Source organism: Rhinichthys klamathensis, unplaced genomic scaffold (genome assembly GCF_029890125.1).
Source record: "Rhinichthys klamathensis goyatoka isolate OS25496 unplaced genomic scaffold, OSU_Roscu_1.1 h1tg000133l_1, whole genome shotgun sequence".
Lineage (NCBI taxonomy): Eukaryota > Metazoa > Chordata > Actinopteri > Cypriniformes > Leuciscidae > Rhinichthys > Rhinichthys klamathensis.
This window is the reverse complement of record NW_026606668.1, coordinates 2,914,608-2,927,260: the sequence shown is the minus strand read 5'-3', so window position 1 is coordinate 2,927,260 and position 12,653 is coordinate 2,914,608. Positions and strand designations below refer to the sequence as shown.

The window sequence follows — 12,653 nt, the reverse complement described above, 5'->3', positions numbered from 1 at the left end:
AATGCAATGTTTGATAATATCTAATAAGTGATTTAGCATTTTATTGTCACTGATGATTTTTTATTTATTTTTTATTTTATATTTTACTGTGCTCTTTGATAATTTATTATTGATTATTTCGCCCTTATACAGCTGTTTCCCAACAACCCCGTCTTTTAAACTCACAATTCTGCCTTTCCTCCCTCAATTTGGAGTTTATATCTCGCAATTCTGAGGGAAACCATTTTTTTCTCAGAATTGAGAGTTTATATCTCACAGGTCTGAAAAGAAGAGAGTCAGATTTGCGAGATGTAAACTCGCAATTGCGATAAAAAACCTTTTTTTTAATTTAGTGGCGACAACAAGCTTCCATAGTGCAGTCCCTTTAGTTTAGGGGCAATAGGACTTATATTTTTGGAATAAAACGTCGTCTTTTGTTGACGTCATTAGCTGCGACTATGCGCGATTCTCAACCTTCCAAAGTCACGTGTAAATCTTTCTAAATTACCTCTTGAATCCTATGCTTGAATCACGGTTTAATCAGTTTTTATCCATTTAGACACGATGTTGATACCATTCAGAAGGGTGTTACTTACTGCAATCCGAAAACACAACTGTAGACTGTTTTCGGACTCTACTTCCAGCTCAAGAAAAGTAAGTTTCATAATTGGCTTGTCAGCTAAATGTCTCTTTGTGTATGGAGGTCACTAACAAGCGATTTGTTTTGTTTTTATTGTTGTGTGTGAATGGGTTTATTCAGGGCTTAGTTTTAGGCGTGTATGAGAAACAGTCAGACAATGACGGGGTACATTTCACGGAGGCTGCAGCGGCTTTTGACAGGACCGTCTCAGGAAAACTGTCAGAAATGCTGTCGGTGTAAGTCATTCACTTGATCTTTGCATTCCTACTGTACCGTGACCGTCCATTCGCTTTTCTGCACGATCCATTATTTCACATGCCCACTCATTCCCCCCTCTCTGCTCTGTAGATCTGGACCTCCTCTTAAGAAAGGGAAGAGTCGGATTTTCTATGGTTTACATCAGGTGTGAACTCACTTCTACATGTTTTTGGTTACCTTTTCAGATGCGTAATGTCAAGATTAATATATCAGTCAATTCTTACACAAGTCCTTTTCTTTTAAAGGACTTCCCTAGTGTAGTTGTAGTTGGCCTGGGTAAAAGCGGCACAGGTGTGTGTGGAAACGAAAACTGGGACAACTGTAAGGAAAGCATTCGTGCAGCTGTGTCTGGTAAGTGCCATTGATGTGTTTGTGTGAGTGGTCTCAGTAATATTTCCTCCCAAAATAACTTGAAAAAATTATTTTGGCTTTATGAAAATTAAGAATGAGTTTTGAAGATTGCTCATTTTGTTCTCCATTTTTGCCCCCAAAAAATCGTATTTTTAGTTACTGAAATCTAATGCATAAATACGTATTATACAATTAAATGGTACATCTTGGTAGTATTTGTTGTACTGCCTTTAATACTTCAGGAAATTGGAATTACAAGAAGCAATCAATTGTAAAATGTTTGGATACAGTGAGGTTAAAGGGTTAGTTCACCCAAAAATGAAAATTCTGTCAGTAATCACTCACCCTCATGTTGTTCCAACCCCGTAAGACCTTCGTTCATCTTCGGAACACGAATTAAGATATTTTTGATGAAATCTGAGAGCTGGATCACTCCTCCATAGGCTTCTTCAGGGATTGAACTTGCCGGCCTCGAAAAGTTATGAAAGACATCGTTAAAATAGTCCAAGTGACTACAGTGGCTCAATCTAAATGTCTCTTTGTGTAATAAATATTTTTGTTTTTTATTGCGCACAAAAAGTATTCTCGTCGCTTGATAAACTTAAGATTGAGCCACTGTAGTCACTTGGACTATTTTAACGATGTCTTTCATAACTTTTCGAGGCCGGCAAGTTCAATCCCTGAAGAAGCCTATGGAGGAGTGATCCAGCTCTCAGATTTCATCAAAAATATCTTAATTCGTGTTCCGAAGATGAACGAAGGTCATACGGGGTTGGAACAACATGAGGGTGAGTAATTACTGACAGAATTTTCATTTTTGGGTGAACTAACCCTTTAATTGTCATGGAAAAAATTCACAATGCATATATTTAAATGTTCCCAAATAGGCTTAAGTTTCTTACAAAATTATAATTTCTTATTATTGTGATCACGACATGTTTTTTTGTGTTCAGATCTTTACAATACATGTGTTGTAAAGTGAGAACATGGTTTTAAATGCACTATTTAAAAATGTTCCTAATGTCTGCCTGTGTTTGTACAGTGGGCTGCAGGCAGCTTCAGGATCTGGAGGTAGCTCATGTCGAGGTGGACACTTGTGGAGACGGACAGTCAGCTGCAGAGGGCGCTGTGCTCGGGCTTTTTGAGTATGATGAGCTGAAGACCAAGAAGAAGGTCCGTGTCACGACCCAACCACATGGGAGGTATACTAAATAGATTCATGTATTCAGTTTCTTAGGAAATTTATTGCATGATTTGTAATAAAGCCTCACACAGAGCGCACCTTACACTCATACTAAGAAATCTGACACTTTATCTTCTTTCTCGTAAGTTCATTTCTGTCTTGTTCCTTAGCAGTGTGGATTCAGCATGGAAGAAAGGTGTTCTGTATGGGGACGGGCAGAACCTGGCCAGACAGCTGATGGAAGCTCCAGCCAATCACATCACACCCACAGTGTTCGCAAACACTATAGAGCAGAAACTGTCACCTTTTGCTCATAGAGTCACTGTCCACAAGAGGTAGATGTACATGGTCATTTAAGGGGACCTAGTTTGCCCTTTTACTAAGTTTTTTATTTTTGTATATACAGAATATCTCCCTTTGGAGTGGAGTTTGTGCTTTTGTAACTTTGCAGACCTTTTTCATACTCAAACAGCAACATGACACACTAAAGAAAGTTGTACATGAAGAAGCATAATAGGTCCTCTTTAAAGTCAATCACCCTATTCATTACTGATGATTCTATTATTTGTGAAATATATGTCATTAATAATGACATTAATTGATTCCAGTTCACATGGATACGTGGAAGCGACAAAAAAATAAGTTTTTATGAATTTTTAAGGCCAGACAATAAGTTGTTGAGGTCAATTTGTAAAGAAAAACAACACGCCTACACACACACACACACATATATTGAAACGCACATACCTATAGACTAAACACGTAATACGCATGTGCACACCGTCAACGGTAACGTAGAGATGATAACGTTTTTCAAAAATTTTCAACGCTTGCACCTTGGAACCTATTTCAAGGTTTGCATTCCCGTGCCACCAGGCACTGTTATTTTGCAGGTGAGCGGGCCAGAGCGCATTAAGGGTTTTCTGTTAGAATGGTGTCGTGTAAGCGGCCCCTAAGTTAATAACTAATGATCTTTGCAATGGAAGTGAATCAATCAAAACTAACTTTAGCTGGACAATAACATTATTCTAGAGCTGCTGTAAAGTCAAATCAATCTCTGTTACTTTAATTTCCTATTATCACTGTAAAGCTGCTTTGAAACAATATGTTGTTAAAAGCGCTATATAAATGAAAGTAACTTGACTTGACTTAACACATCACTTTGCTGTATATATTTCTCTCACTTTTTAAGGCCTCAGTCTTGGATTGAGAGTGAGCATATGGGGGCTTTTCTCAGTGTGTCTAAAGGCTCAGAGGAGCCCCCCATCTTTCTCGAGCTGCATTACAAAGGCACTTTAGACTCTGCAAAGCCTCCTCTTGTGCTGGTGGGAAAAGGAATCACCTTTGACAGGTAACTGCACCTGGACAGAACCTGAAAACATCAATTGCATCTGTCTAAACACCCACACAACTTGTGTGTCCATACATTTCCAGTGGTGGAATCTCTCTGAAGCCCTCGTCAGGCATGGATGCCATGAGAGCAGATATGGGTGGAGCAGCCACTGTGTGTTCTGCTATTGTGACTGCAGCCGCTCTGAATCTTCCGATCAATATTATCGGTCTGTCCACTGCACGAGACACTGTGCTTTAGCATCTGCTTTTTCATAACTGTTCATACACAAACTAATCTCACCTTCCCTGTTTCAGGTTTGGCACCACTCTGTGAAAACATGCCTAGTGGAAAAGCAAACAAACCTGGTGATGTTGTCCGTGCCAAAAATGGCAAAACCATTCAGGTATTCTTCACTCACACATACACTTCAACAGTGTGTCTGCTAAATGTTGTATTATTTCAATCAAATGAAGCTAAAATATGCTTTGAACAAAAATACAATTTTGAGTTTATGATAAAATTAAGAAAGAATTAAATTAAAGTTTTTTGAAAGAAGTCTCCAATGCTCACCAAGGCTGCATTTATTTGATCAAAAATACAGCTGAACATCAATACTGTGAAATATTATTACAGTTTAAAACGGCTGTTTTCCATTTTAATTTATTTTAAATGTAATTTATTCCTGTGATAGCATAGCTAAATTGAAATGGTCCTTCAGAAATCAATCTAAAAGATTTATTTTATTGTATTATCGATGTTAAAAACAGAGTTTGTAGAAAAATCATGCTATATATTTCAATGAATAGCAAATTCAAAATAACTATTTTTTAAATATGTATTTGTTGTAACATTGTAAGTCAAGTGTTTATGGTCACTTTTGTTCAATTTAATGCATCCTTGCTGAATAACATTTTGGGGTCGTTAAGATTTTATTTAAGTAGTGGACACTTATTGTGTCGAAAACAAATGTTTATATCAAATAGCAATAATCTTGGCATACTTTGCCTAAATATTTACTGTAAATTTTCTTTTTTTTTTTTAGTTTATTAACTTTATAAAATGAAATGCCATCAAAGAGCATTTCTGCTAAACTTTATCTGTAACAAATAGCCTAACTGTCCTACATTAGATGGTGTTTCTGCTCAAATGTCCAAAGAAATGCTGAGCAAGAAATGTATTTCTTTGGTAGGTTGACAACACCGATGCAGAGGGCAGACTGATTTTGGCTGATGCTCTGTGTTATGCTCATAGTTTCAATCCCAGAGCAATCATCAATGCGGCTACACTTACAGGTACAGACATGCACACTGTATTCACATTTGTGCTTTTTCAAGTACACATGTAATCGTATTATGGATTTCTCTCTGTCTTTGTTCCTCTGGCAGGTGCTATGGACGTGGCCTTAGGTTCTGCTGCTACAGGAGTCTTTACCAACTCTGATTGGCTGTGGGAGCGGCTGCATAAGGTAATGAGCGACGTCACTCGAATGTGATTGTCAAAATGATTTGAATTGCACTTCAATAATCACTGCCATAATTTCTTTCAGTTTGTAAGGCTTTGGGTGAGCTGAGTGTTCATATTATAATGTGATCTGTGTGTCCTCCCAGGCAAGCATTGTTACTGGTGACAGGGTGTGGAGGATGCCACTGTTTCAGCACTACACCAGACAAATAACAGACAGTGCCCTGGCAGATCTGAATAACGTTGGAAAATACAGCCGGTACATATGCACTCATGCACACTCATTAATGCTAATTCACATGGTTTCAATCTTTTTCATATGTTCCCTCCCTCTAATTCCACCGGCCATCGACTAGCAATAGCAAGTAGCAGATCATGGTTTTACTGGGGTGTAATGCGAACTAAAGGTTTTGGATAATAAAAAAAAAAAAAGCCCTAACATCCAAATGTTTACCAACATGGTAAATAAAGCATGTCCATATTGTATTCATATTACACATACATACTTTATAGCGCATATAATTAATTTATAATGGTTGAGAAATTCTTATCTAATGCAGTACATACTCCGACCATATATGCTTTTGGATGCACTGAAGCTCTTCGATTTGTCCCGACCCAACTTCCTGTTTCAATAGGAAAATGTCTACATTACATTTACCCATTAAATTATTTTCGTTATTACATGCGTTAAGAAATTAATAGTTTTATTCAGCAAGGATGCATTAAATTGATCAAAAGAGACTTGAAAAATATATATATATATATTTCAAATAATTACTCTTCTTTTGAACTTCAAAGAATCCTGAAAAATCATGGGTTCCACAAAAATATGTAGCACAACCATTTTCAACTGTTATAATAACATAAAATATTTTCTTGAGCAGCAAATCAGCATATTAGAATGATTTCTGAAGGATCATGTTACATCGAAGACTGGAGTAATGATGTATTTTTTAAATACATCTATATATACATTAAAATTGTATAACATTTCACGATATCACTTTATTTACTGTATTTTCGATCAAATAAATGCAACCTCGGTAGGCATAAGAGATTTCTTTTAAAAACATAAAATCTTACCCGACCCCAAGTTTATGATAAGCACTGTATTTGTTATCTGTAATGTTTACCGTGCTTGTTTTTGGTTGCCATGACACTGAACTGGTCTGTGACCTCACAGTTCAGGTGGCGCCTGCACCGCTGCAGCCTTTCTGAGAGAGTTTGTGACAGCTGATCATTGGGCTCATCTCGACATTGCCGGGGTCATGAGCAATAAGGATGAAGTCCCATACCTGAGAAAAGGAATGTCTGGAAGACCTACACGTACTTTGGTGGAGTTTGCTGCTGGTTTGGCCTCTGAACCGTAGCGTGAACTTTGACCGGACTGCCGCAAAAGTATATTTATCATGATTAGTGTTCAGAACGATAACCTGCGGTTATAAATACTTTTGCTGCTGAAATTAGCAAACACTTACCAACAAGTGATCGACACAGGGAAAGAAGGAACTTTTAGTGCCATGAACAGAAAATAATATTTAATGGAAACTGCTGACAAGCACTGCTGAAAGCTGCCATGCTGTAGCTAAAGTCTAGTTACACTGTAACTAGCAACAAATCAAATTGTTGGTGGACTGCCTTTTAAAACGGTATTGTATTAAGAAGTGGCACAAGGTTCAGGGAACTTTTCAGATTTCCATAGTTGTGTAATAAGATTACGTGGTACTAGTATTATGCTATGTATAAATGCACAAAATACAAGGTCAATAAAGTCATGTGGCAATGAAGAGTGAATGTCGCAGTGGAAAGTGTGTTGGCATTGAGTCAGGATGGGCTGTCCAGATTATTTTTGTCTTAAAAAAACAAGTTGAATTATCTAAAGAAATGAAAAATATATCTTTCATTTATACTTAAAGACTCCCTGTGGTGAAAATCAAGTTTTTAATGTAGTTCATGTAAATGTGGTGTTTTTAATATGCTTTAAGACAAACCATGTGCAAATTCACAAGTCATTTACTCACCATTGCTGAGTATTTTCTCATTAAAACTGCAGTGTCTAAAACACGGTTGGAAGTTTCTTATGTAACAAATTACCTTGTAACCAATCACATCAAGGTATGGGCGGGCCGGACTTTAGCATATCATTTACTGCCGCGAAGCAGGGGAGTCTCAAGAGATAAGAAGCTAGCTATCTTGGTATAATTTTCTGTTCAGATAAAAATAATATTACGATGTTATGATGACCTATATGCCTTTCTCCACTGACTCTCTATGATGTTCAAAGCTTTTGTAGGGATGCTGATTTTTTAGAAGGCAGCTGTCTGACTCTGATATAGCGAACGGGAAATCTTATGTGAAACATTAGCAACACATTATTAGCTGTTTGATAACGTAGTCAAGCCAAAAGCTAATCATATTAATTAACGTTATGTGTCCGAGGTTGCAGAGAGCGATACATAAAATGCATTACCATTCTGATACATCGACTTGTAGACAAGCCTGTATGAGTGAGTGGAGACGGGGCTCATTTGCATATTCATGGTTCCTTGTATACTAAATGAAGCAAGGGTGTAGTTACATTCAAGCTATTTGAAGGCATGACTCATTTTTTTTCACTGGAATTATTTTTTTAAATATGCCATTTTGGTGATCAAAGATTAGTTTGATCAAATTATTGACTACAGGGGGAGTTTAACTTCATTTGGCACCTTATATTGCCATATTAATGTTGAAAGGAACTTGAAATGATAGTTCATCAAAAAAGAAAATTCTGTCATTATTTACTCATGTTGTTCCAAACCTCTATGAGTTTCTGCTGCGGAACATACAATATTTTGAAGAATGTTGTTGGTAACCGAACAGTTTTGGTCACCGTTGACTTCCATTATGTTCCATTATATGGATTATAAAAAACACGAGACATTTCTCAAAATATCTTCTTGTAAAAAAAAGTAAGTCAGATTTAAAGAGTTTAAATGTTTGGATATCTTTAAATGGTGCTTATTAGTATATTCCCTAACCATGTTTTAAGGTAACTGTATGTGCCCTATGCAGAGGTAATGTCTGAGGGGGAAAAAAACATTATACAAAGACTATTCATTGTGATTCAACTCAATAACTTTGAATGAAAAGTATGAAAAGTGAGTAGCCCTTTACACCACTAGATGGCTTTGTGAAAGTGAATTGTTATCTCAGAAAGTTGAGTGTTGTGTCAGCTGGGCCTGCGCACTCATTTACACACAAAACAGGACAATTTACTGGAATGAAACCCTCTCACACCATGCCTTTGTGTGTGTTTCTAACTTGAGGAACATTCTAACTATCCTCTGGGGACATGGTTGCTCAAAGACGTTTTCAGAACTAACTAAAACTAATTTGATCACATCCTCAAAGATAAAAGTGCATCACAAATAAATGTAAAATGGTGTTTTTATTCTTGAAATTAAAACCTTTTTCTTTTAGGTCTTTGGTTAGGATTTGTCAGTAGTAATTCTGCTTTATTACTAGGTTAAACGGCAGTGTGTTTTGAAGACGCTAAATCGGACGTTGTGCTGTAAGCTGATGTGGAATTTGTGCAATAAACTGGTAATCTGAAAAGCGGGTCGAGATGGAGAGGAGAACGATTGTTCTAACAGTGCAGAGGTTTAAGCACGCGCGCCATGCTTTCATCCCACAATCCCTCTACTCACGCAAAGCCCAAATATCCACTTTACACACACTTTTTAGACATACTATTGCTGATATTTCACCCAAGTCTGTGCTTGTGCATTCTAGAGCCATCTTTACTGCAGTAGTGATAAGTGATTGTATTTTTGTGCATTGTGACTGAGTAATTTAATTGATCACGCAAGGGAAACTGATTGTTTCAGGAATTAAACATGACATTTTTATTGCTCAGCTTGACTCGCCATGGTTGCTTTATCTTAATTTGGAACTATTTTTGTTGGTAGACTAAAATAGACGTAACATAATCCGCAATACTGTGTCTAAAACATTCATTTACTTTTTAGACACAGTATTGTCGAATGTTAATGCAAGTTTTTGTTCAAAACTGTGATTCATTCAGGAATTAAACAACTTGATTCTCTGTGAAATGCAACGGTTGCTTTAGCTTCATTTGGAAATATTTTCAATTGCATTGTTATTGTCATTAACTTAATCGCCAATACTGTATATAAAAAGTAGATGTGAGTACTTAGATGTAACGTAATCGGTAGTAATGTCTAAAAAGTAAACTTGTAGATGTAACGTAATCGGTAGTAATGTCTAAAAAGTAAACTTGTAGATGTAACTTAATCTGTAGTAATGTCTAAAATGTATACTTGTATATGTAAGGTATCGCCAGTAATGTCTAAAAAGTAAACTTGCAAGTAAACTTGTAGATGTTACATAATCGGTAGTAATGTCTAAAAAGTCAACTTGTAGATCAACAGTACTGTCTAAAAAGTAATCTTACAAAGTAAAATTGTAGTAAAATAGACGTAATGTAATCTGCAAGTCTGTGTCTAAAAAGTAACCTTAATTTATTAATAAGTTTAATTTATTCCACTTAAAATAGTTCCAAATCATTCAATGCTTTGACTTTGACTTTGAATAAAGATACCATGTGTCACTGGGCAATAAATCACAGAATAAATCACTGTTTTGAACGAATCCCTTGCATGATTGATTCATTCTCAATGCACAAATTTCTATCATTTATTGCTAAACTGTAAATAAATAACTGATTTCTGCTGCAGCATCAGCGTCTATTTATAATGTAGGGGGCGGGGTATTTCACGCTTCAGATTCTAGAGAGAATTTGATTGGACAGGAAATCTGATGAGAAGAAGTGCAGAGTGATATCATCAAAATCATTGATCCTTATTGGCAGAAAAGAGAGTCTGTAAGTTTCGAATGCTTATATCTTCTAAATGCGATTTTTGCCATTGTTTTGGAGCACACTAGCTTATAGATAACAGTAAGGCTAACATTTATTCTAAAAGCAAAAAAAAAAAAAATACATTTTGATTTCATGGGGACTTTAATGAAAAAAAATATTGGATTATTTTTATTAATGGGAATGGGAATTTGCTAAATTGTCATGAAAATAATGTCACTATGTAAAAAGTTTGAATGTCTAAATTAGTTATTTGCTTTTGGGGTGTCATATGAACACTTGAGAAGTCTCTGGAATGGACAAACATACAAACGGAGTGATCCAACAATTAAATTCCCAGTAGTGCTCGTGCTTGGCCAATCAAATTCAAGAACCAAAAACTAACTGTTGTATATTCTGTTTAATATAGCCAATAGCTGTGAATGACATAAAAAGTTAACTGTGTAATTGCATAATAGGTCTGGTGGACAAAATCGAAATTCATTGTCATAGAGCTGTGAATCTTAGTTTGTAGATGGGGATGAATCTTTATAGGTGAGTTTTTTTGTCTTAGAATTAAGACTTACTGTAATGCTCGCGTCTCAGATGAATGAAGTTATATGTATGAGCTTTTTGTGAGGCTGAGACAAAGAGGGAACAGCTTTGATAAGAGTTGTTCAGAAGTGCAGCCAGAGGACAAGGTCACCCTCATACAGTCAAAATATCCTTTTTACCACTTTGTGTCTTTTGTTAAAGTGGGAACGTTTGTGGTAAACGTAGTGCTGATATCCACATCATAAATCATTGGCAAATTTTCTAATTTGTGTTTTAATAATTTATATTTGAGAACTGCACAATGATGAGGACTGAAAAATCAGTTACGTTTATTCATTCAGCAGACAATATTTATCCCAAAAAAATCTCAAATTTATGTATTCATCCAAGTATCTAAATTGTTTTTTCTAAACAGCAATGTTTCAGAATTTTGCTAATGTCTCCTGCATTTTAGATTTGTCGCTGGAGAACAATACCCTAGCAAGATGTCATAAACTTGCTCAGTTAGACCAAGATACAAATTTCTGCAATTAAAAGTTAGAGAATTCAGTGTGAACATTTCTCATCAAATCCTTCCGAAGCCAAATTCTAATAATTTTACAGATGTCTCATTTCATTTTCATTTCTGCTAAGGAATTTTAGGGGAAACATCAAAGTAGACACTAGTTCTTTTTAAAGAAATGAATACTTTTATTCAGCAAGGATGCATTAGTTTATCAAAACGGACCACAAATACATTTATATTGTTAATCAATGCAGTTCATGTGAACCTTGTTCATCAAAGATTCATGAAAAAAAAAAGTATCACAGTTTCCACATAAATATTAAGCAACACAAGCCTTTTTCAACTGTGATCAGAATAACAAATGTTTCTTGAGCACCAAATCCGCATATTAGAATATTACTGTTCGTACTGTATTTTTTTGGTTAGAACTTCTTTCAGAAACATTCAAACATTTTACCAACCTCATGTTTGAATGGTATGTGTAAATGAAAATGAAAGCTTTATAGAGGTTGAGCTTTAAAGCACAAATAAATGTTTCCTCTGGGTGTGTATTTGTTTTGGGTTGAGGGGGTAGTGTATGTATGTTTTGGGCCTGCAAATGACCTATTGTGTGTATGTTTTCGAGCTTCATGTTAATGAGTGTGTGTGTGGGAGAAAGTGTGTGATTGTATCCCCCCTCTTCAGGCAGGAGTGTGATTGGTTTTAAACAGATTAACATTCTAACGGTCAGAGTCTCAAATCCACCCAGTAACTCAGAACAAAAACTACTCATTAAAACATACTGACCCTACCACATGGTTTCGTTTACCTTTTAATTAAAAGCTTAGCAATTTATGTCACTATAGTGCCCCCCAAAAATAAATATACTAAAATACAAAAAAGGCTCCCCTGGTCTAGTTCATGTTGAATTTGCTGTGTCACCGTCGTGCAGTGACTCTGCAACCAGAGATGAGGAATGTAATTTTGTCAACTCCTACTGCTTTTGCTTATGTGTAATTCACCTGTAAGCCTTTGTCATGTCCAGCATTGAGGAAGTGTTTCCGATCTCTCTCTCTCTCTCTCTCTCTGTCTCTTGTTTTCTCTCTGCATTGTCTGTCTATTGAGAGAGGAGAAGGTGTGTTGAATGCATTGATTGTATGAAAGGTTTTTTCTCTGTGTGAGAATAAATAGAACTCTTCTCAGAGACTTGTATTTCACACATGGGGGTTGGTTCATTCATTTCTGTTTTCAGCCAAGTTAAGGAATCAATGATTCAGTGAAACGTTCCAATCAGTGACTATCAGTAGATGAACCATTTGTTTGTCTGGTAAGACAATTGACACACTAAAGGGTTAATGTTAGGGTATGATTTGGGGTTAGTGATACATAATTTATAGTTATTACTATAGTAAGTACAAGTAATGTGCAACTACTGTACGTCACGTTAAAATAAAATGTTACCTGTGAGTTTGTAACGAGAAACGTAAGTGCAATTTTCTTAAGTGTAATTTATTCATAGCAAATTTATTTATTAATACGTGTACGTAC

General features: G+C 36.0%; 1 protein-coding gene across 2 annotated transcripts; it reads left to right on the top strand.

The window, feature by feature from the left end:
• Positions 1-458: 458 nt before the first annotated feature.
• lap3 (leucine aminopeptidase 3) lies at positions 459-6,836 on the top strand. Of its 2 annotated transcripts, none has more exons than XM_056256865.1 (13): positions 459-633; positions 740-855; positions 968-1,022; positions 1,123-1,228; positions 2,271-2,430; positions 2,585-2,746; positions 3,604-3,762; positions 3,846-3,970; positions 4,059-4,147; positions 4,934-5,036; positions 5,130-5,209; positions 5,352-5,464; positions 6,392-6,836. In XM_056256865.1, exons 1-13 carry the CDS (start codon positions 544-546, stop codon positions 6,576-6,578), a joined length of 1,545 nt encoding a protein of 514 aa, XP_056112840.1. In that variant the 5' UTR covers positions 459-543; the 3' UTR covers positions 6,579-6,836. The 2 variants fall into 2 exon arrangements, with proteins under 2 accessions (XP_056112840.1, XP_056112839.1); XM_056256864.1 differs by having other exon boundaries at positions 462-633; positions 2,582-2,746.
• The last annotated feature ends 5,817 nt before the right edge of the window (positions 6,837-12,653 follow it).

Bases quoted from the DNA above. Each gene is read 5' to 3' on its own strand.
- lap3 (XM_056256864.1), top strand. From the start codon at position 544: ATGTTGATACCATTCAGAAGGGTGTTACTTACTGCAATCCGAAAACAC. The intron at 856-967 runs GTAAGTCATTCA...TCTGCTCTGTAG, and splicing joins CTGTCAGAAATGCTGTCGGT to ATCTGGACCTCCTCTTAAGA. The intron at 3,763-3,845 runs GTAACTGCACCT...ATACATTTCCAG, and splicing joins AAAGGAATCACCTTTGACAG to TGGTGGAATCTCTCTGAAGC.